This window comes from Schistocerca gregaria, chromosome 7 (assembly GCF_023897955.1).
Source record: "Schistocerca gregaria isolate iqSchGreg1 chromosome 7, iqSchGreg1.2, whole genome shotgun sequence".
In the NCBI taxonomy this organism is placed as follows: Eukaryota; Metazoa; Arthropoda; class Insecta; order Orthoptera; family Acrididae; genus Schistocerca; species Schistocerca gregaria.
In genome coordinates, this window is record NC_064926.1 from 58,492,758 (window position 1) to 58,518,555 (window position 25,798).

General features: G+C 40.0%; 1 protein-coding gene across 1 annotated transcript in view; it reads right to left on the reverse strand.

Annotated features, from left to right (window-relative positions):
* Positions 1-4,773: 4,773 nt before the first annotated feature.
* The window catches only part of LOC126282227 (phosphatidylinositol 4-phosphate 3-kinase C2 domain-containing subunit alpha), a 249,561-nt gene continuing 228,536 nt past the window's right edge, over positions 4,774-25,798 (reverse strand). Inside the window, exon 27 of the mRNA XM_049981793.1 lies at positions 4,774-5,424. Coding sequence (XP_049837750.1) covers positions 5,248-5,424 — 177 coding nt within the window. The 3' untranslated portion in view covers positions 4,774-5,247. The remainder of the gene's footprint in view (positions 5,425-25,798) is intronic.

Sequence of the window (25,798 nt, forward strand, 5' to 3'; positions counted from 1 at the left end):
CTTGGTCCGGCACACAGTCTTAATCTGCCAGGTAGTTTCCTTACGGAATGATAGGATAAATTTGTTTATCTCACTTACAAATTTTCTAGCTGATGGTGCACATTGCAGTATATTACCATGTTTGAATATTCGTAATGTTATACCTTCCAATTCTGTAGCACTGTTTCAAGTCATGAAACCTTCCACTGCTTCCCTGAAAATCACTGTAATACACATTGATCAACCACAATATTATGATCACATACCTAATAGCTGGTATGTTCTACTTTGGCAGGGATAACAGTGGTGACATGATGTGGCATAGAAGCAGTGAGGCCTTGGTAGGTCACTGGAGGGAGATGGCACCACATCTGCACACCCAAGTCACTTAATTCCCATAAATTCTGGGGAGGGGACAGATGTGTTCGATTGGGTCAGGTCTGAAGAACTAGGAGGGGCCAGCACATCAACTGGAACTCGCCACTGTGTTCCTCGAACCACTCCATCACACTCCTGGCCTTGTGACATGGCACATTATCTGGCTGAAAAATGCAACTGACATCAAGAAACATGATTGTCATGAAGAGGTGTACATAGTCTGCAACCAGTGTACGATACTCCTTGACCATCATGGTGCCCATATGAATGCTCCCCAGAGCATAATGGAGTCACCATAGTCACCACCAGCTTCTCTCTGTCCCGCAGTACAAATGTTAAGTAGCTGTTCCCCCCCCCCCCACCCTTCCCCAGCCAACATGACAATGAAGGTATAGGTATTCATCAGACCATGCAATGTTCTGCCACTGTGGCATGCCCATTTCAGTCGTAGTTGCTGATGTCATGGTATTAACATTGGCACATACATGGGTTGTCGACTGTGGAGGCCCATCGTTGGGAGTGTTCAGTGCACTGAGTGTTCAGACATGCTTGTACTCTGCCCAGCATTGAAGTCGGACTAACAGTCATCCCTCATCAGGTGATGCTGCTATTGCCTGAATGGATTTGTAATGATAGTAGGTCAGTGGTCATAATGTTCTGGGTGATCAGCGTATGTCAGATGCAGTTTGATGTATATAATGCAGTAGGTCACTATCATGCACATCCTGTAAATTTTATTGAGCATCCTTGAAATCTGCAGACACCAGTTTTTGTAAGAAGTGCACCCTGTCCTTCCTTGAATATCCGTAGTTTTTCTTATGCAATACATCACTGTATTGCTGCATACTTATTCGAAATCTGTTCATAAATTTTTTACTATGCTGCAGATGATCTCCCATGAATGTAATTACATTTTGTACTCATCCATTGGACAATGATTGTCCTTTACTACATTCCACTGGAGGCAGGGTTTGTTTCTTCCTGTCCAACATGGATGATGAACTACATGGACACCTGTTTCAATATCACTTTCACTTGTTTATCATGTATCGTCGTCATTCTAATCCTTACATACATTGTCTGCACAGTTGAGCCTATATGATAACACACATGCCACTGACTCATCTTGCGGAAACACTAACATTTCATTTGCCACCTCTCTCTCACTTTGTGAAAGTACTTGGGTTCCTTTCTAATGAAATGTCAACTTCAGCAACTGTTGTTGTAGGTACAATGCAATGTCTGCTTTGTTTATCATTGCCACTGCTCTGCTTTGTATCGACACAACTAGCACTATAGCACTGTTGAGAGTTACTCATTGACTAAGCTGTTCAACTATGCCCCACAGCCTATGCTGTGCTCACCATTGAATACCTCCAGTCCCACCCCCTGTTGATATTAGCAGCCAATATTGTGGTTACATGATAGACAATATTTGGGACGTCAAATGCCGTAAACATCATTGGCTTTTTGCGACTTCGAACTCGTGGGGTTCCTTGTAAGATAAACCATTCACTATGCTGTTCACTGTAGCTAAGCTACATTCCTATTTTCTTATTCATTACTGGGCTGCTGTCTTACCCCTATATAATTTTGTGTTGACAACCTTGTACTGACCTGACCAGATATCCTGTTGTCCTTGCCACTGCACTTCACTACTTCTGCCCATAACTTAAGCTGATTTATTACCCTAAAATTCTCTAAGCTATCTACCCAATTAAGGGATGTAATGTTCCTTCCTCCATCCAGTACAAGGCTAATTTTGCTTTTTCTGATGATAACTTGCTCCTCATAGTCCCAGCAGAGAGATTTGAATGTGGAGGTACATCCGGAATGCTTTACCCAAGTGATCAGCATCATTAAGCCACAGGAAAAACGTGATGGCTGTAATTTCCCTTCCTTTCGTCTTTCTGGCCAATGATGTCTACGGCATAGTACTGCCATGTTGGCTAATGTTACAAGGTCACACCAGTTACTCTCCCAGACTGTTGCCCCTGCATCTACTGAAAAGGCTGCTGTCCCTCTTCAGGAACCATGACCTAGTTTGCCCTCTCCACAGATGTGCCTCCATTATGCTTGCACCTACAGTATGACTATCTATATTGTTGAAGTACACAAGTCACCTCACCTTGGCAAAGTCTAGGGTTCATGGAGGAAGGGGAATGGATAGGGGTATTGGGGGGGACAGGAATTTTTCAAGGCATAAGCATTAACATACTACTTTATATTCTAGGGAGGTTAATATTTCCACGAAGACTGTTCAGCGACAATAAATATTCTTATTTTACATAGCACTACCGTTTGGTTTCAGCAATTGAAATCATCGTTATGGACAAGGAAAGAGCCTTTCTCACTAGGCTAGCTTTAGCAATTTCAAACATCAACAGGCCTTTCTGCTGGCCAGGGTAATATTTCAGGAAAGCTACCAGACTCCATTAGTCTGCCAGTGACACACAAAAACCTAAGTGACTTTTCTCTCTCTCTCTCTCTCTCTCTTTTTTTTTAAATCCGAGTTCATATTGCCCATGCTTTTGATGTGTTCACGTGTAGTTACAAGTAAATAGCATTGTGAAACATGCAGAGTGTGCAAAGAGGCTCTCACACAATTTGTTACCTAGGTGACTGGAGACACTGAGAAGAAATGCTAGTTTTGAAATGTGAGATGCTCCCACTTTTGAAATACAACAACCAAGAACAAAACTGATAAAGGAAATGAGAGCAGAGACGGAAAGACCCTTTTGGTAAAATGGCACACAGAAATCATGAATTCAGCCAATCTTGACAATGTTACCCAAAGCACTGGTCTTACAGAAGGGATTGAAGGGGAAACAAAACTGCTGTAAGAACTTGGAAAATGAGATTGTACATCGATGTACAGAACATGAAAGGTACATCGTCTGCGGCAACCGTCAAAATCGGCAGTAGCAGAGCACTGTATTTCTTTGGGTCATTCAATGGAATACAATGGAACAAAAATTTTAGCTCCAGTTTCCAGATTTTGGGATTCCGTAATCAAAGAATCAGTGGAAATACGTCTAGCCGATAATCTTATAAATCGTGACAATGGCTTTCAGCTGGATAAAAATTGGATTCCTGTTATTAAAATCATATAATCACAGCAGATTCTGAGAATAGTTTTGGTGACATGAAAATTCTTTGTCTGGCTTTTCTTTCAGTTCTGAATCTCCCACTATTTTGATTATCTGCTGTAAGTTGTAACATAGCCATATATATTCTTAAGTATACTAACATTGGTTGAATCACTTCCTGGTTTCTCTGTGGCATTTATTACAGATTCTGTTGAAATCAAGTCTAAGGTTTTCACAAGATCTTTGAATCCTAGACAGTATTGTAATTCATTTGTATAGCTCCAGTGCACAGTATAATTCAGGACTTGAAAAATGGTCCATTGTGTTACATCCACTTGTAAAGCAATATGGTTCTACTGCTTGATTAGTATGAAGTGATTTGAGAATAATTTTAGATATTATACAAAAGCAGAAGATATAGTTGAATAATTTAAGTCCATTTGTTTGTGTTACAATATTTATAGCCCATTATGTGGAATTAAACAGTAGGAAAAAACTATTAGAAGAGGTTTCAGACACCTTTTCTTGGTCCATCTTTCTGAGTGTGTTTTCAATAGTTTTTACCAATAATTCTCGGCAAATTCTGAAATGACTTTTGCAGAGAAGTTATATTTGACTTTGTTACTTTTCCTTCACGTCTTACAAGTAAAACTCTAATACTTGCATATGATTTTCATTTAGGAATTTCTTATTTCAAAGCATTTCTGATTATTTTCTTTTAAATATATACATATCAGTTTGTTAAATGATCATGTGTCATTGACACACACGAAAAAAGAAAAGAAGATTTCAAGAAAGTAAAATGACAGAAATGATTAAGTCATTAGAAACTGAACTGAAGCTCTGATTGATCAAGGATGGAAAATGAAGTCTGGCCTTTTATAATTAAAGAAACCATCTTATCATTGAAGTGGTTAGGATTACCACAGCACACCTAAATTTGTATGGATGAATTGATGCCCACCCCATCCAAATGAGTCTAGTAACTTACAAACTCTCCATCTTACTCAGAATGACACAGAAGTCTAACACACATAAAAAAATCAACAAAAAGTTGTGCAGTGGTATCCTCCCCCCTCTCCCTTCTGTGTTGCTCTATTCCTGATGACTGTGTGACTATGTAGTCAACAAGAGAGTTGAAGACCAAAGTCCTTGTCTCGCTTCTTTCTTCATTCCCTTCTTGTTATGTCAGGAAACACTCTTTTTCATATAAAGTATTAGTTACAACTCTGATGATGATAAATAATACTTGTAAGATGTATCTGTACTCTATCTCAATAAGATAAGGAGCAGCATTTAAACAAAAAAGAATTAAAAAATTGAAATGCTCATTTTTTTATCAATATCTATTTCAAATTCTTGTTCATAACAAAAATATATAAATTGTAACAAAAGCAAAGAATTCATTATTATAAAAGCATTTTGGCAAATATTATGTTACATCATTTACGAATAAATAATTGATAAATAAATATGACTATCAATTTCATATGTTACAGTGGCAAGGTTGTGGTAGAGGAGGTATAAAGAATGAATGCAAGGGAATTTTTGGTTTGATTGGAACATGGGTTTGTAAGTTACCACCTAACTTTATACAAGTCACTATACACCGTACATACAGTTTCATTTCATTGATGCAGCACAAAAGTCTTAAAAATGAGAAAAATACTTTCTCACAAATCACTCAAAGCCACAAACAGTTGTATACAAAAGCTAAATTTTTCTGAGTGATTCTACACATTAAAAATTCTTTGGACACATAATGATCACTAAAAGATAGACGTCTACACTCCAGCAGCCTTCATCTGCTGATATTAGTAAGTGTATACCATTCTATTGTTTCCTGAGACAAATCAATTGCATTTAGTGGTAATGTGAAACCTCCAAGAAACTCATTTTCCTGGAGGGTGTCGTGATTCCAAATTGTTGCTTGTAACTTTCGAGATTTCACAATATCCAGTTGCATTCGATACTCCAACTGAAAGAACAGAAGTTATTTAAGAAAATACTGATAATAAAAATTTAGCTTACTTTCTATTTGTACAGTAAAACATTTTATAATAGACAGTTATGACAATTTTCTATTAATGCAATGACACAGAATAATGCTATTAACATTTTCAAAGATGTGGGAAAATAAATATCTCCCCGGTTTCCATTAAGAACACATTATAATTGTTATTTTATGTGTTATTTCAACAGAAAGTGAAATGAACATGAAGCACAATTTGTTAAAATATGCTGTACAGGAATAGGTATGCCAGAAGTGCAGGTATTCTTGCTGAAGCAGGAAGCAATGTTTCATTGGCGTGCACTGAATTCGTACTTGAGTATGGAGGACACTTAACCATTTTTAATCACTGCTTTTCTCACTAATACCTAAATTTACCTCAATGGCAAGAGAGCATGTAGGGGGATGGCACACAGAGTTATGGATTTTTGGTAATTCTTCCATTGGGTCATGCTGTATGGAGATCAACAGAATGACACCGCCTTTCCCACCTTTTGTACATGGTTGAAAGTGACCTAGACACTCTAGACCTCTTTATCTACTGCTACGCATGCTGCACCAATTGAATGGCAAATGAGGAGTCTGAATATATGAGGAATTTATCATCACAAGCAAGTCTCATCCGATCTAATTCTCTCAAGGCTGCATGAAACTGTGGTTCAAATACTGAATTATTTGCAGAGTGATTCTTTAAGACACTCAAGGAAAATTCTTCATTGGCATAGAGCACAGCATGGTAATACAGATCTATGGGAAGTGATCTGCAGTTCCATGCATCATAAGCACCTTGTCTTCAAATTGATCAATCTGATATGCAAGAACAGCAATGTTTCCCCACTGTATGTTTCCAAATCACGCAAGTTACTGAACAAAGTCATTCACTACAATTGCTTGATTATTAGATTTAGACGGGTTGGCCTCATGATCTGAAATCAATTTCGGATGCATTAATATGCAAATACTATTTTCAGGACAACAGCCTTTATTTCCAGAATGGTGTAATTTTATCACATGCTCCTAATGAACAAACACAAGTCGTGATTCCCAAATCATTGTATCAACATGTATTGAAAATCTTACATAGAAGACATTGCAGAATTATTGAAACTAAGTATCCAGTGCACCAACATTGTATGTGGCTTGGCCTCGATCAGCAGAGTGAACAGATGACTGGCCACTTCCATGCACATGCAGATGATCAGACAGCACAACACCAGGAATTTTCCAATTGGCCGTGACTTGAGAGTCCTTGGCAATGCATCCACACTGATTTTGTTGGTCCTTTCTGGAACACAAGGTAGCTGACCACTATCAAAGCATACAGTACATTTTCATTGAAATGAATTTGAGAACTAGCTCTAACACTACAGGAGCACCCACATCTGTCTTGTTTCGAAGGTTTGCGACAAACTATTGTTTAGGACAATGGTCATCTGATTTATTTGTTAGAATTTCAACAATTCTGTCATCATAATGGAGTTCAACATATCTAAATGTCTGTGTTCTCTCCTCAATCATACAGTGAAACTGAAATTTTCATTCACAGTTTTAAGGCTCAGATGTCCAAACTCCACATGTTGCACTCAACGAAAACACACTGTTTTCTCAGCACTTATGACAAACTGCCTTTTCATGTCATTTCATTGGCAGAATTATTACATTTTCATTGTCACTGCATTTTGTTGCATCTATCTGACTTTTGACAGTCTGTTTCATACGCAAAATTCACAATGAAGTTCTGTATGAAGGACGAAGTGTTCTATCATACCAATAACAAGTCTCACAACTGGGAATCTGGCATCACCACTCAGGTGATTGGCTGAGCTCAGTACAATGACTGTGGCTAAGTGGTCACCAATCAATGGCACTAAAACCAACTTTGCTTCCATAGTTATTGTGATCCTTCCATAGATTTTCATACTGCAGAAATAGTGTCTACAACTCTGACCGCTACTTCTCAGCAGCCCTCGTCAGTGCCTGACTTTCAGGCACAGGGGTAAACAAATGATTCTACCATGGAAGTCGACCCCTGCCTCCATCAGCTGTAAAGCCTTGTAAATCCTCAGCAGCACCAATGCTGCACTTGCACATGCCATTTGATGGACATACTAGCTCCAGTTTGTTGGCAGATGTTTCCATTGGTTCACAAGGTGAATATCAGAAAGTGGGTTCATTGGCGCCATATGCCACTGCACCAAAACAAACTCCATCAACTGCACCATTGCACAGACTTCCCCCATGTCACACACTGTGTGCCACACATATCACCACAGACGACAAGACTTTTAATAATCCCCACCAGCATTGCTGCGACAAGCCTAGCTTTCTTCACACTTGCCATTTTCCAACACGTGGCGCCACAGATGTCACCAAGGGTTGCTGTCTCCACTCGACTCGTTGCAAGCAAATGTAAGCCTCTGCACGTGCTTTTTAAGATGCCACACACCAAGCTCTGTCCCAGAGCTGGGAAGGCTCGCAGTGAGAACAGGAGGATCTAACACAGTGCTACTACTAATCTGATAACAGCTGGCAAGTGACTATTCATTTGCTCATGTTTTAACCATTTAATAAATGTTGAAGTGTGTGTGCCACTTCATTCGTTTAAGCCTACTACACTAAGTAACACAATAAAAACAGGAAGAAAGTGAAGACCCACTTTGGTTCAATGGTATAATTTAGAGGAAGCTGAGATATGAAATACTGTTACACTCTTGCTGAAAAAGAGAATGCAGGGCAACTGACATATATGACAACTCTTGCAACCATTAGAAGAGGATGGAATTATACACCATTATCTCTAACATCTATCTGTTGCAGGATCCTAGACCATGTTTTAAGCCCTAAAATGATGACTTTTGGACAGAAAGAAATTTGTCTTTAAGAATCAGCACAGGTTCAGCAAAAACCACTCAGGTCAAAAACAGTTAGTCAAATTCACACAGGATATCTTTCAAATAGTATATGCATGTGAATGAATAAATTCCAGTCTTTAAGACTTCTGAAAGACATTCAACATCATACCACAATGTCAACTAACAATTATCATAGAAAGTACTTTCGCAGATAGGCAACTGCCACAGTATTTGAGTAATGGAATTCAGTATGCTATACTGTATGGCGAATGTTCAACAGGAACAAAAGAAACATTAAGTGTACACTAAGAAAGCGTATTAGTGCTACTTACGTTCTCAATGTACATCAACATTGACCTCATATTTCACTGAAGATACTATTGTTAACAGAAATGCATCATAATTTGACGATTGGTTCTAAGAAAATACAGAATAACTTGGTCAAAAACTCCACTAGGCTTCATAAATGGCAGCTCACATTAAATGTGGGGAAATGTAAACTAATGCCCACAACAAACAGAGAGAATCTGACAGCACCAAGTTTCGAAATTACTGATGAACTCCAGAAGACCATCACATCATTTGAATATTTAGGAATCAAATTAAAAACCAATATGAAATATTATAAATATAGAAAATCTATAGTGTGGAAGGATCATAGGTACTTGGATCTGTTTGAAGGATTTTAGGATAGTGAAACATCTGCAAAGGAAATCATGTACAAGACACTAGTGCAACTGACTAGATTACTGCTCTAGATTTCGTGTCCTTGTAAAGTATGCAAGACAACAGAAAAATTCAAAGATATGCTGCTACAATCATAAAAAGTCAATGAAACTCAAAACAGTGAAAAAGGCAGAGATATTCAGGGAACACTACTGTTCTAAAGTATTGCACACCGTTGACTGCAATGATGTGTAGTTTTGTTAGTCACAAAACTTCACGCAGAAATGTGTGTGGTTTTTTTTGTGGTGGTGGTGGTGGTGGTGGTGGCGGTGAGGAAGGGGGTGCCTTGTGACGATGTTTAGCAACTATGTGATCTCATACTGCCGACTATTGCGTCGGAAAGTCCCCTGTTTGAACTGAGGTTTGGCGTTCACTAGATTTGGTCTGGAAATATGGCTGGATTTTTTAAATTTTCTTTCTACTGTGTGTGTCTGTGTTTACCATCATGCTGAAAACTTACAAATTAACCTCTAGGAAGAAAAAAAATGCACAATGAAGTCTGAAACAATGCTGATATTATCAAGAGATTAAACTGTTCAAGGTCAGCTGCGAGGTGAAACTTGCAGAAGGTGATAGCCAATGGAAATATAGAAAATGTACCACACGGTGGGAACTCATTCATTTCTTCACCCTGGGAGGACAGAATACTTGACTGACTAAGCTGGAATAAAAGGAGTACTGCTTCAGTTGAACTGGGTGAAAGCATGGCAAGACGCAACAGGAACTGTTTCCAGTTCATCAGTTGTTAGGAAAAGACTCTGTGCAATGGGAATGAAGACTAGAGTTGCCAAGAAGAAGGCATTTTTAACTGCTGCAGTGATGAAAAAGTGGCTGGCATAGGCCAGACTGCAAGTAAATTTGACAAAAGAGCAGTATAGAATTGTGGTCTTTTCATAGGAAAGCTAAGTTTCCATGATGAAAAAACAGACAACACCTCATCAGGTGCAAATCCAATGAAAGGATGGATCCCGAGCAAACGATGAAACATGCTGCACTGGTAATGGCCTGGGCATCAGTGATATACCAAGGTGTTGGAAGGCTGTATTTTGTTCAGGAAACAATGAACAGTAATCAATACAAAGTTGTGATTCAGCACCCTCTGATGCTTACTGCACAGGATGCTTTCCCACAAGCACAGTGCATTTTCCAACAGGATCTGGCTCCCTGCCATACGTAAAAAAGGGAGTTTTGATTATTTTATCTTTTTAATAGAATTTCTAAGGTTAATGCTATTACATATTTTCAAAATCTATCATTTCTGATTCATTCTGTCATGACTCAGTGGCGTATCAGAAAACTTTCATGGCCAGGAAATTTGCCAGATCTTACCAGTATTGACAATATGTGGTGACTTGTTGGGAAAGGTATTCAAAAGAAAATGTATAAGAAGTCAGCTACAAAACAGGAGCTGTTGGAGGGGGATTCTGGAATTCTGGCACCATGAAATTGACATCAGTACCATTAGAAAATTGATCGACTCCATTCCAGACAGAGTGAAGGCTGTTGTAACGGACAAGGCGTACAACAAATGCTAAGATCATTTTAAAAAATTATGAAAAGAATAGTTGATACTCAGCATATAGTGGAGGTGTTGAGTCACAGATAGTCACAGCAGAAAGACTGTCTAAAACAGAGCTTTTGGCCAACAAGCCCTTTGTTGCGCGCGCGCACACACACACACACACTCACACACACAAAATCTCTGGCAACTGAAGCTACGAGGTACTGGCAGAAGTAAAGCTGTGAGAACAGGGCGTGAGTCGTGCTTGGGTAGCTCAGTTGGTAGAGCCCTTGCCCACAAAAGGCAAAGGTCCCGAGTTCGAGTCTCGGTCCGGCACTCACTTTTAATCTGCCAGGAAGTCTCAACTGAAGCTATGTTTACTGCATGTGATGATTTTCATGGTGGGTGCACAGTGGATTCTCAAACAGAATTTGGTTCCCTGCTACACACAAAAAAGGTGAGTTTTGGTTATTTTATCTTTGACTTCAGCTGCAGGAGTCTGTGGTAGTGTGTGTGTGTGTGTGTGTGTGTGTGTGTGTGTGTGTGTGTGTGTGCGCGCGCGCGCGTTTATGTTGTCTGTTTTTGACAAAGCACTTGTAAGCCGAAAGCTCACTTTCCGAGAGTCTCTTAACTGTGCTTATCTGTGACTCAGCATCTCTGCAATATGGTGAGTAGCAACTATCCATTTCATAACATTGTTACATTCCATCCTGCATTTTCCATTGGTTAAGATCATTTACAGTATGACTACCGAATAATGTACTTTTGATACACAATATTTTACACTATGACCAAATCAAATGAAAATTTCATCAATACATTTAATATTTAACTTTGATATTGTCAATGACATGACATGTACATACTGTTGATATTTTCCTTGAATTAAAATATAAGAAACAATTTTGTCCTTCATTATAACGTTCCTCCTCCTTGTGCACTGTTGTTGTTTTTGCAGTCTTCAGTCCGGAGACTAGTTTGATGCAGCTCTCCATGCTACTCTATCCTGTGCAAGCCTCTTCATCTCCGAATAACTACTGCAACCTACATCCTTCTGAATCTGCTTAGTGTATTCATCTCTTGGTCTCACTCTACAATTTTTACCCTCCAAACATCCCTCCAATACTAATTCTGTGATCCCTTGATGCCTCAAAATATGCCCTACCAACCAATACCTTCTTCTAGTCAAGTAGTGCCATAAATTTCTTTTCTTCCCAATTCCATTCAGTACTACCTCACTAGTTAAGTAATCTGTCCATCAAATGTTCAGCATTCTTCTGTAGTGCCACATTTCAAAAGCTTGTATTTTCTTTTTGTCTGAACTAGTTCTCATCCATGTTTCACTTCTATACATGGCTACACTCCATACAAATACTTTCAGAAAAGACTTCATGACACTTAAATCTATACCCAATGTTAACAAATTTCTCTTCTTCAGAAATGATTTCCTTGCCTGAGCCAGTCTACATTTTATATCCTCCCTACTTCGACAGTCATCAGTTATTTTGTTTCCCAAATATCAAAACTCATCTACTACTTTAAGCGTCTTTTCCTAATCTAGTTCCCTCAGCATCATCTGACAGACTACATTCCATTATCCTCATTTTGCTTTTGTTGTTGTTCATCTCATATCCTCCTTTCAAGACACTGACCTTTCCATTCAGCTGCTCTTCCAAGTCCTTTGCTATCTCTGACAGAATTACATCATCACTGGCAAATCTTAAAAGTTCTTATTTCTTCTCCATGGATTTTAATTCCTACTAAATTTTTTTCTTTTGTTTCCTTTACAGAGTTTTGTCATGGCTGGCTCTCCCAAGGCCATCAGTAGTTCTAATGGAATGTTGTCAACTCCAGGGGCCTTGTTTCGACGCAGGTCTTTCAGTGTTCTGTCAAACTCTTCACGCAGTATAGTATCTCCCATTTCATCTTCATCTACATCCTCTTCCATTTCCATAATATTGTCCTCAAGTACATCGTCCTTGTATAGACCCTCTGTATACTCCTTCCACCTTTCTGCTTTTCCTCTTTGCTTAGAACCGGGTTTCCATCTGAGCTCTCGATATTCATACAAGTGACTCTATTTTCTCCAAAGGTCTCTTTAATTTTCCTGTAGGCTGTACCTATCTTACCCCTAGTGAGATAAGCATCTGCATCCTTACATTTGTCCTCTAGCCATCCCTGCTTAGCCATTTTGCACTTCCTGTCGATCTAATTTTTGAGACATTTGTATTCCTTTTTGCCTGCTTCATTTACTGCATTTTTATATTTTCTCCTTTCATCAATTAAATTGAATATTTCTTCTGTTACCCAAGGATTTCTACTAGCCCTCGTCTTTTTACCTACTTGATCCTCTGCTGCCTTCACTACTTCATCCCTCAAAGCTACCCATTCTTCTTCTACTGTATTTCTTTCCCCCATTCCTGTCAATTGCTCCCTTATGCTCTCCCTGAAACTCTGTACAACCTCTGGTTTAGTCAGTTTATCCAGGTCCCATTTCCTTCAATTCCCACCTTTTTGCAGTTTCTTCAGTTTTAATCTACAGGTCATAACCAATAGATTGTGATCAGAGTCCACATCTGCCCCTGGAAATGTCTTACAATTTAAAACCTGGTTCCTAAATCTCTGTCGTAGCATTATATAATCTATCTGAAACCTGTCAGTATCTCCAGGCTTCTTCCATGTATACAGCCTTCTAACACTTGGTTCAAGAATCATAAAAGAAGGCTGTTTTAGTCTATAGTTCATAAACAATAAATTGTGGTCAGAGTCCACATCCGTGACAGGGAGGGGGGGGGGGGGGGGGGCGGTAGGTTCAAATGGCTCTCAGCACTATGGGACTTAACATCTGTGGTCATCAGTCCCCCATATAAATGCGTACTACTGTGGTAGGTGTGGGCTTCGTGTCTATCTTGGATACAATAATGTGTTCACTATGCTGTTCATAGTAGCATATCTGTGTTCCTATTTTTTATTCATTACTAAACCTACTCCTGCATTACCCATATTTGATTTTGTATTTATAACCCCGTACTTACCTGACCAGAAGTCTTGTTCCTACTGGTATCAAACTTCACAATTTCTTACTATATCTAACTTCAACCTATCCATATCCCTTTTTAAATTTTCTAACCTACTTGCCAGATTAAGGTATATGACATTGCATGCTGCTTCAATCCACAGAACGTCAGTTTTGTTTCTGCTGATAATGACATCCTCCTGATTAGTCCCTGCCTGGAGATCCAAATGGGGTATTATTTTACCTCCGGTATATTTTACCCATGAGGATGCCGTCATCATTTAACCATACAGTAAAGCTGCATGTTCTCGGGTAAAATTTACGGTTGTTGTTTCCTATTGCTTTCATCCATTCACAGTACCAGAACAGCAAGGCCATTTTGGTTGATGTTACAAGGCCAGATCAATCAATCATCCAGATTGCTGCCTCTGAAACTACTAAAAAGGCTGCTGCCCCTCTTCAGGAATCTCACATTTGTCTGGTCTCTGAACAGATACCTATCTGTTGTGGTTGCACCTCCGGTACGGCTATCTGTATTGCTGAGGCATGCAAGCCTCCTCACCAATGGCAATGTTCATGATTCCTGAGAGGTGGTCTTGTATATTCTTCTTCTTTAATTAATATTTGAAATTTTAAAGAGAAATGGGTTTTTAGAAGCTGTGTACCAAAATTCTCAAAGATCTATAGGGATGTGCAACATTTTAGAACAACAGTGTAAATGGGAATCTGTGGAAGAAAGAACGTTCTTCCAGCAAATACCTCTTAATATTTGAAGAAGAATGTGCAAATAATAATACTATCTCCATTGCATATCTCTATGAGGGATACTGAGAATAAGGTAAAACAGACTATATATAGCATGTATAAAGGCACATAGAGTGTCATTTCCCCATTGCCTATATGCTACTGGAAGAGGACAGAAATCCATTAATATTGTCGTAGGGTATCCTCCACCACACACTGTATGGCGGCTTCCGATGAAGATATGTAAATGCAAATGAAAACTTACACATTAATGAAAGTTCCGAAATGTCAAACTGAAGATAGGTCCCTCAGATTGGGATACAGCTTGGGATGAATTGAAGGTCATTATAAATGAGGTTTTTTATTTGTATTGGCTCCTCAAAGGTTTCAATGGTTTAAGCTTTCTAAATTAATGGTGTACAATTTAGCAATTTCATTTTCAAAAGTTGGTGACAAACTACGTGGCTTCCTTCAGAATATGATAATAAGAGATGAAAATCTCATTTTTGCTGGAACTGAATGGCTAATAAACAGAATTGCAAGGATGACAAAACAGCAATTAGGGATCAATATCATAATATGATCAATTTCTTTTTCAGATCAACTATTCAGAACAAACCAACATGCTGGTCTGTGCAAGATGGAGCCACTACTCACACTGTGTGCTCAAAACTATTATTATTAAGCAGAAACTCTTGTTGGGACTTTATACACAGGTTTGGCACTTAAAACTACCGTAAATTCACTGCCCAACGCAAATTCTCAACCTATTATGTGCAAGAAGGGCCTCTTTCCATTAGCACCACTGCTCACAGCATTTGAGAAACCCTGCAGGGATTTTGAAGATGTGGAGCATCCTGGTCTGAGTTTCAGTCCAGCACAAATTTTCAACCTTCATCTACTTGTAGGCATCTGAAGCACAGATTTTGAAATATTGTTTCTTTACAGCCACCGTACCACCAGTGCTGGCTATTCTGTTGGACATACATCAATTTTTCCACTGGGATGTATTGCAAAGAATGATTTGTAATCAGTCAGGGACAATATTTGGCAAGAAATCTATGCAATACAGCCATCAATGCTTAAGAATGTTATGTAAAATGCTAACAAAGGAAGCATTGTTATGATGCAAGATCCACATGGAATTCCAATTTGGTTTTACTGAGGGAACAGTAAAAAAATGGACTTGCAAAATCACAGACCAATATCCTTAATATCAGTGTGCTGCAGAACTCTTGAACATATTCTCAGTTTCAGTATAATAAATTCACTTGACAGGGAAAACCAATTGTCCAGAAATCAGCATAGATAAAAAAAAAAGCACTGCATGTGCAAAACCCCACTTGCCCTTTTCTCATATGATATCCTGTGAACCATGAATGAAGGGTAACATGCAGATTACACATTCCTAGATTTCCAGAAAGTGTTTCACACAATGCTCCACTGCAGACTTAATGAAAGTACAAGCACACAGAATTTGTTCCCATATATGTGACTGGCTTGCAGATATCTTAAGTAATAGAGCCCAAGATGATGATCTCGAAAGCATGTGTTCATCAAAGATAAGGGTACCATCAGGAGTGCCCCAGGGAAGTGCGATAGAACTGATCTTATTTTCTATATACATAAATAATTTGACAGGCAGTTGCGGTTATTTGTTGATGATGCAGTGGTGTGCAAGAAGATGTCAATACTGTATGACTGTAGGATGATATGAAATGACTTAGAGAAAAGTGATGAATGGCAGCATGCTCTCAAAGTTTAAATATGTAAGTAAATGCAGATGAGTAGGAAAAACAATCCTGTAATGTTGGAATACAGCATTAGAAGAGTCCTGATTGACACTCACAATGATTAAATATTTGCGTGTAATGTTGCAAAGTGAAATGAAATGGAACGAGCATTTAAGTACAGCAATAGGGACGGCGAATGATCAACTTTGGTTTATTGTGTAAATTTGGTTCATCTGTAAAGGAGACTGCATACAGAACACTAGTGCAACTCATTCTTCAGTACTGCTCAAGTATTCGGGATCCCCACCAGTGTGTGTTGATGTCAAAGCAATTCAGAAGTGTGCTGCTATATTTGTTATCAGTAGATTCAATCAACATGTGACTGTTGCAGAAATGCTTCATGAACTCTAATGGGAATCCCTGGTGAGAAGATGACATTTTTTTCAAGGAACACTATTGAGAAAATTTAGAGAATCAGCAATTTAAGCTGACTGCAGGATGCTTCTACTGCCACCAATGTGCATTTGGTATGATGAGAGAATTTAGGGCTTGTTAGTAAGCACACAGACAATAATTTTTCCCTCTCTATTTGTAAGCGGAACAGGAAACGAAATGACTAGTAGTTGTACAAGGTACTCTGCCATAACACCATATGATGGCTTGCAGAGTATGTATGTAGATAGAAACCCAGGAAGGCTGAAAATGATGGTCACTGAGAAGTCAATTTTTTACACTAAGTGGAAACTTTTAACCAGAGATGACGATGGTTCTCTAATGAGCTTGACTAAAGGCTTGCCATGAACACATACAAAGTGTGCAACACATTCTTTTCCTTCCAATAAATTTTTTTGCTGAGAGGCCTAATACTGCACTACGGAGGCACAGATCTCAATTAAGAAGAGGCCAGTACTTGGGCAGTTCGGATATGTCTAGATGACTTTGTCTTATCAGCTAGATGACGTGCCTCAAATCCTTTCATTAGAATATGGGGCAAGATCTCAGGCATTTGCTATGAATGATTGTCCAAGCACAATAGCTCCATATTTCAGTATGAGCTACAGGGTACCATTGGGAACCAGCCTGCTGCAGTTTTCTGGGGATTATTAGAGTCGGGTGAGGATGGGGGCTATGACAATGTACAAATTGGGTATTATAGTGTACTGTTGTTAATGAGGAGTGCAGAAATATAATAAGATTGGGAACAAACGTGAATGAGATTAACAGGCAAATGGTTGAACAACACTGTATTTTTGTATGATACTATCACTAAGTAGAAAAAATGACACGATCACTAAGTAGGAAAAATGACACGATCACTAAGTAGGAAAAATGACACGATCACTAAGTAGGAAAAATGACACGATCACTAAGTAGGAAAAATGACACGATCACTAAGTAGGAAAAATGACACGATCACTAAGTAGGAAAAATGACACGATCACTAAGTAGGAAAAATGACACGATCACTAAGTAGGAAAAATGACATGATCACTAAGTAGGAAAAATGACACGATCACTAAGTAGGAAAAACGACACGATCACTAAGTAGGAAAAATGACACGATCACTAAATAGGAAAAACAACACAGCCTTGACAATATTGAAATAAATATTTTTTTATGAAAACAATAACTATTTACTTTAAATACTTGTAATAAAAGTTGTTCATCTCGAAAGGGAACACACAATGACACTAAGGTGTCAACTTTGATATCTTCAATAGGAACCCCAATTTTTATTATGGATACAGAGTTTCCAGGAAAACATATACAACTTTTTTATGGAACAATTTCATCAGTGTGTTACGGAAGAACTGTAATCAACACAAATTAAAATTGGTTATATACCAGTGAAAAGTGATAGGGGAATGTTCGATATGTTAACCAATGTCTGCAATATAATTTGTACCATTCTAATAACTGTCTGTGATGCATAACTGATGTTTTAGCTGTAATTACTGCATATCCTCACATTAGTTCACAACAAATCACATGCGGTGCAGAAATTTTGAAACAAAGTTTTCTGCACACACTGCATGAACACAAATACCACCTATATCACCTTTCATTGCTTCAAGCCCTACATGAGGGTGACTTCCAAAGCAACGTGAACTTTTGCAATTGGATACAACAACAACAACAAGCAGTCAACTATGACTTTCATTTGCAGGTACTCTTCCTGATGAAACAACATTTACCAATCATGGTCATGTGAATTGGCATAATATAAATTACTGGGCATAAAGAATCTCCATTCGTTCTGGCAAGTTGAGCAAATATGTGGCAGCGAATTTTCACTATATGTGCAAACATCAGCAAAGAGACAGAGACATAGGATTGTCTATAACAAAAAGGTTTGCAATGTGTACTGCAGCAAACAGGCGCCATTTCATACTGCAGCAAACAGGCACCATTTAAAACATTTGTTTCACTAAAACATGAAGAGCTGTGAGAGACAAGGGGACTCACGTAAAACAAGAACCCTGATGGTGAGAGGCAAGGGGATACACCTAAAACAGGCATCCCAATGGTGAGGACAAGGAGGCTCACATTATAAAAGTACCCAAAAAGAATAAAACACTATTACAGCCAGATCATCATTCCTGGGTAATGCTAAACATAGTAGTTACTGTGCTGATAAAACACACCAATGACTTGCTCCAATCGCTTTCGACTTCGCACCATCTGTGAAGGTAATTACACCAATAATGTGGACACTGTAATAGGTTATGGTCCAGAGAATAATGCTGACTTGGCACAACACACTGGTGTCACATTACAGAATGTAAGAATAGTGCCCTTCTATGCTCCTAGGATCCTATTTAATTTCCTGAGATACTGTCAAGTTTCAACAGATTGTAACCTATTTTGATCTGTGTTGATTATAGCACCATCTATTACACAATGGTAACATTATTCCATATGATAGTTACATATATTTTCTTAGAGACTCCAAATCTGCAATAAAAACTAGGGGTTCCTACTGAAGATTTCAAAGTTGATCTTTATCGTACCATCTGGAGGTGGGGCTTGGGGGGGGGGGGGGGGGGGGGGGGAAGACACGACAGTGTAGTGTCGCAGGATGTACCCCTTTGAGATGAAGGACTGTTGTTACAACCTGTTTTGTAATTGAATGTGTGATTTCCCATATATTTCACAAAACAGTTTCAATCGCCTTACCCGGTACATGAAAGTCTTAAGCATTTCTGTCAGGCTTAGCTAGTGACTTCACTTGCCTCTTGTCACTATCTTAAACATTCTTTTTTATAACCTACCACCCTCACAACAACGACCGGCTGATGTGGCCTTGTAACATTAGCCAACATGACTTTGCTATGTTGGTACAGTGAAAAGATGAAAGCAAGGAGAAACTACATCTGTTATGGATCCTCTTGCGTAAAGTAGTCTGGAGATAAAACAGTTCCCTATTTGGATCTCTGAGCAGAGACTACTTGACAGGATGTTGTCATCAGGAGGAAAAAAACTGGCAGTTTAGAGGCTGGATCGTGTAATGTTAGATGCCTCAATGAGGCACGTAGAGTGATAAGATAGAGTAAGATAAGATAAGACAAGATACTTCATTGTCACATAAGATGTTTTTATACTATCATATGATTGAGAAAATTGGTTACTCGTCAGTCTTTAACCTAAGCTGTTACAGTATTTTATATACTACAGGAAATACGTTATACATACATTGCTTATTATAATAAAAATACAACATTATATTTTAAATCTTTACGTAACTCATTGAATCACACACTTATATGAAGTATGGATGTAGTGGACGGGATACAAACCGCCATATAATTCTATATATAAACATAAATTAAAAACAAAGATTCCAAGACTTACCAAGCGGGAAAGCGCCGGTAGACAGGCACAATAAAATAACACACAAACACACACACAAAATTTCTAGCTTTCGCAACCAACGATTGCTTCTTCAGGAAAGAGGGAGAGGGAAGAAGAGGGAAAGATGAAAGGATGTGGGTTTTAAGGGAGATGCTAAGGAATCATTCCAATCCCGGGAGCGGAAAGACTTACCTTAGGGGGAAAAAAAGGATAGGTATATACTTGCCCGCGCGTGCACACACACGCACACGCACACACACACACACACACACACACACACACGCACACACACACGCACACACACTTACTTTAGGGGGAAAAAAGGATAGGTATATACTCATCCACGCGTGCGCACACACACACACACACACACACACACACACACACACACACACACATATATATATCCATCCGCACATACACAGACACAAGACACAAGCTTTCTCGAACGCCTGGAATCTGTACCCAGTCTATTACCCCCGGAAACCATCCTTGTAACCATTGATGCCACTTCCCTATACACGAATATCCCGCATGTCCAGGGCTTCGCTGCAATGGAGCACTTCCTTTAACGCCGATCACCTGCCACCCTACCTAAAACCTCTTTCCTCGTCACCTTAGCCAGCTTCATCCTGACCCACAACTTCTTCACTTTTGAAGGCCAGACATACCAACAATTAAAGGGAACAGCCATGGGTACAAGGATGGCCCCCCTCGTATGCCAACCTATTTATGGGTCGCTTAGAGGAAGCCTTCTTGGTTACCCAAGCCTGCCAACCCAAAGTTTGGTACTGATTTATTGATGACATCTTCATGATCTGGACTCACAGTGAAGAACAACTCCAGAATTTCCTCTCCAACCTCAACTCCTTTGGTTCCATCAGATTCACCTGGTCCTACTCCAAATCCCATGCCACTTTCCTAGACGTTGACCTCCATCTGTCCAATGGCCAGCTGCACACATCCGTCCACATCAAACACACTAACAAGCAACAGTACCTCCATTATGACAGCTGCCACCCATTCCATATCAAACGGTCCCTTCCCTTCAGCCTAGGCCTTCGTGGCAAACGAATCTGCTCCAGTCCTGAATCCCTCGACCATTACACCAACAACCTGAAAACAGCTTTCGCATCCCGCAACTACCCTCCCAACCTGGTACAGAAGCAGATAACCAGAGCCACTTCCTCATCCCCTCAATCCCAGAACCTCTCACAGAAGAACCCCAAAAGTGCCCCACTTGTGACAGAATACTTCCCGGGACTGGATCAGACCTTGAATGTGGCTCTCCAGCAGGGATACGACTTCCTAAAATCCTGCCCCGAAATGAGATCAATCCTTCATGAACTACTCCCCACTCCACCAAGAGTGTCTTTCCGCCATCCACCTAACCTTCGTAACCTCTTGGTTCATCCCTATGAAATCCCCAAACCACCTCCCCTACCCTCTGGCTCCAACCCTTGCAACCGCCTCTGGTGTAAAACCTGTCCTATGCACCCTCCCACCACCACCTACTCCAGTCCTGTAACCCAGAAGGTGTACACGATCAAAGGCAGAGCCATGTGTGAAAGCACCCACGTGATTTACCAACTGACCTGCCTACACTGTGACACTTTCTATGTGGGAATGACCAGCAACAAACTGTCCATTCACATGAATGGACACAGGCAGACAGTGTTTGTTGGTAATGAGGATCACCCTGTGGCTAAACATGCCTTGATGCACGGCCAGCACATCTTGGCACAGTGTTACACCGTCCGAGTTATCTGGATACTTCCCACCAACACCAACCTATCCGAACTCTGGAGATGGGAACTCGCCCTTCAGTATATCCTCTCTTCTCGATATCCGCCAGGCCTCAACCTCCACTAATTTCAAGTTGCCGCCGCTCATACCTCACCTGTCTTTCAACAACTTCTACGCCTCTGTGCTTCCGCCTCGACTGACATCTCTGCCCTTACTCTTTGCCTTTAAATATGACTGCTTGTGTCTGTGTATGTGTGGATGGATGGGAAAAATATATTAAAAACAAAGATTCCAAGACTTACCAAGCGGGAAAACGCCGGCAGACAGGCACAAGAACAAAACACAGAAACACACACACAGAACTACTAGCTTTCGCAACCGATGGTTGCTTCTTCAGGAAGGAGAGGGAAAGACGAAAGGATGTGGGTTTTAAGGGAGAGGGTAAGGAGTCATTCCAATCCCGGGAGCGGAAAGACTTCCCTTAGGGGAAAAAAAGGACAGATGTACACTCGCGCCCACACACACACACACACACACACACACACACACACACAGACACAAGGAAACATATTTAAAGGCAAAGAGTAAGGGCAGAGATGTCAGTCGAGGCGGAAGTACAGAGGCATAGAAGTTGTTGAAAGACAGGTGAGGTATGAGCGGCGGCAACTTGAAATTAGCGGAGGTTGAGGCCTGGCGGATATCGAGAAGAGAGGATATACTGAAGGGCGAGTTCCCATCTCCGGAGTTCGGATAGGTTGGTGTTGGTGGGAAGTATCCAGATAACTCGGACGGTGTAACACTGTGCCAAGATGTGCTGGCCGTGCATCAAGGCATGTTTAGCCACAGGGTGATCCTCATTACCAACAAACACTGTCTGCCTGTGTCCATTCATGCGAATGGACAGTTTGTTGCTGGTCATTCCCACATAGAAAGCGTCACAGTGTAGGCAGGTCAGTTGGTAAATCACGTGGGTGCTTTCACACGTGGCTCTGCCTTTGATCGTGTACACCTTCCGGGTTACAGGACTGGAGTAGGTGGTGGTGGGAGGGTGCATAGGACAGGTTTTACACCGGGGTCGGTTACAAGGGTAGGAGCCAGAGGGTAGGGAAGGTGGTTTGGGGATTTCATAGGGATGAACCAAGAAGTTACGAAGGTTAGGTGGACGGCGGAATGACACTCTTGGTGGGGTGGGGAGGATTTCATGAAGGATGGATCTCATTTCGGGGCAGGATTTTAGGAAGTCGTATCCCTGCTGGAGAGCCACATTCAAGGTCTGATCCAGTCCCGGGAAGTATTCTGTCACAAGTGGGGCACTTTTGGGGTTCTTCTGTGAGAGGTTCCGGGTTTGAGGGGATGAGGAAGTGGCTCTGGTTATCTGCTTCTGTACCAGGTCGGGAGGGTAGTTGCGGGATGCGAAAGCTGTTTTCAGGTTGTTGGTGTAATGGTCGAGGGATTCAGGACTGGAGCAGATTCGTTTGCCACGAAGGCCTAGGCTGTAGGGAAGGGACCGTTTGATATGGAATGGGTGGCAGCTGTCATAATGGAGGTACTGTTGCTTGTTGGTGGGTTTGATGTGGACGGATGTGTGAAGCTGGCCATTGGACAGATGGAGGTCAACGTCTAGGAAAGTGGCATGGGATTTGGAGTAGGACCAGGTGAATCCGATGGAACCAAAGGAGTTGAGGTTGGAGAGGAAATTCTGGAGTTGTTCTTCACTTTGAGTCCAGATCATGAAGATGTCATCAATAAATCAGTACCAAACTTTGGGTTGGCAGGCTTGGGTAACCAAGAAGGCTTCCTCTAAGCGACCCATAAATAGGTTGGCATACGAGGGGGCCATCCTTGTACCCATGGCTGTTCCCTTTAATTGTTGGTATGTCTGGTCTTCAAAAGTGAAGAAGTTGTGGGTCAGGATGAAGCTGGCTAAGGTGACGAGGAAAGAGGTTTTAGGTAGGGTGGCAGGTGATCGGCGTTAAAGGAAGTGCTCCATTGCAGCGAAGCCCTGGACATGCGGGATATTCGTGTATAGGGAAGTGGCATCAATGGTTACAAGGATGGTTTCCGGGGGTAATAGACTGGGTACAGATTCCAGGCGTTCGAGAAAGCTTGTGTCTTGTGTCTGTGTATGTGCGGATGGATATATGTGTGTGTGTGTGTGTGTGTGTGTGTGTGTGTGTGTGTGTGTGTGTGTGTGTGTGCGCGCGAGTGTACACCTGTCCTTTTTTTCCCCTAAGGGAAGTCTTTCCGCTCCCGGGATTGGAATGACTCCTTACCCTCTCCCTTAAAACCCACATCCTTTCGTCTTTCCCTCTCCTTCCTGAAGAAGCAACCATTGGTTGCGAAAGCTAGCAATTCTGTGTGTGTGTTTGTGTGTTTTGTTCATGTGCCTGTCTGCCGGCGCTTTCCCGCTTGGTAAGTCTTGGAATCTTTGTTTTTAATATATTTTTCCCATGTGGAAGTTTCTTTCTATTTTATATATAAACATAAATACACAGAAAACGTGTATACTTAGTATCTATATGGCTTCGAAAGAATACCATTTGTACTTGCATCTTTACTCCCTATTCCTATTTATAAATTCTTCTAAGCTATAACATTGCTTTTTATTCATTTAGAAATTCTTCTAGACTATAACAACATTTGCTTTTTAGGTATGTGCCAATGGTCTCCAGTGTGGATTCCCCAAATATTGACCTTATATCATTTCTGATCTTCAGAGCCATGTAATATGGAGTATTTTCATATACTGTGAGTTGGTGACAAGGTAGCATGTATTTCAATTTATGTCTAGTTTCATAGGCATGTGTGAATGTAGTTCCTTCAAACAGATGTGAGATTTTCTGTTCGAAGATAAGTATTTCATATATGAAAATGTAAGGGATTGTCTTGAAGTCCAGGCTTTTGAATAGTGTTTTGCATGAAGCACCCCAAAATATTATTCCATATCTTATAAGTGTTATGAAATATGCGTGGTATACAGTTTTCTTCACTGTTAAATCCGTTACTTTCTGTAGTACCCTCACTGCATAAACTAAACTATTTAATCTCTTCAGTAAACTGTCCACATGGTTGGTCCATTGCAAGTTTTTATTTAAAGTTATCCCAAGAAATTTTACAGAATCAACTGTGGTCAGTTCTTTACCTGAATATTCTATTTGTGATATACATTCAGTAGTTTGTTTGGTCCTGAAGTGTATGATTTGGGTTTTTTCAAGATTTAATTTCATAGCATTATCTTTTATCCATTGTTCAAGTTCTTGTAGAGTTTGTTTCGTGGTCCTTACTAATTTGTGTTTTTGCAGCAGACTACAGCAGTTGAGTCATCTGCGTAAGTATTGTATCTATATTTACTTTGCTAGGCATCTCATTTATGTAATATAAGAACAGAAGTAGTACTAATATCGAGCCCTGGGGCATGCCTGCTTGAATTGCTTTCCAGCTAGAGCGAGTTTTCTCTTCCTTTTGATGTATCACCACTCTTTTGGTATCTGTTTTTGAGATAAGATGAAAACCATCTTATAGATTTTCCATGGAAGCCATAGGTACCCAATTTTTGGAGCAGTAGCTTATGGTTTACAGTGTCAAATGACAGAAGTCACAAAAAATACCAGATACACTTTGTTTGTTGTCAAGGCATTTACTTACTTTGGAGATTAGTTCATTGACAGCTTGTAAAGTGTTTCGTCCCTTCCTAAACCCATATTGGTTATTGAGAATAATATTACCTTCCTTATTGTACTTTTCTAATTGATTACATACCATTCATTCAACTATTTTAGAGAAAACTGGGAGTATAGACACTGGGCGTAAATTTACTAAATCATCTTGTTTTCCCTTTTTGTAGACTGGACAGACTTCAACATATTTCAGTCTGTCTGGAAAGCAGCCCTCATCAAATGATTGGTTTATTATTTTACAAAGTTGAGGTGCAATGCTGTCACTTCCTGTCTTTATGGTATTTGTTGGAATTTCATCCCAGCCCACAGATTTAAGATTTTTTAGGGATTGTATGATGTTAGCTACTTCATGACATGATACTGCAGTAAATTTAAACTCTCTTGATTCCTGCCGTACTGCATCAGGTCTTATTTGTGGAAGTAAGAAGTTATGAATTTTGTTTGTGGTTATGAAGTGCTTATTAGTAACAGTGTTCCCACCAATTTCTGGTTT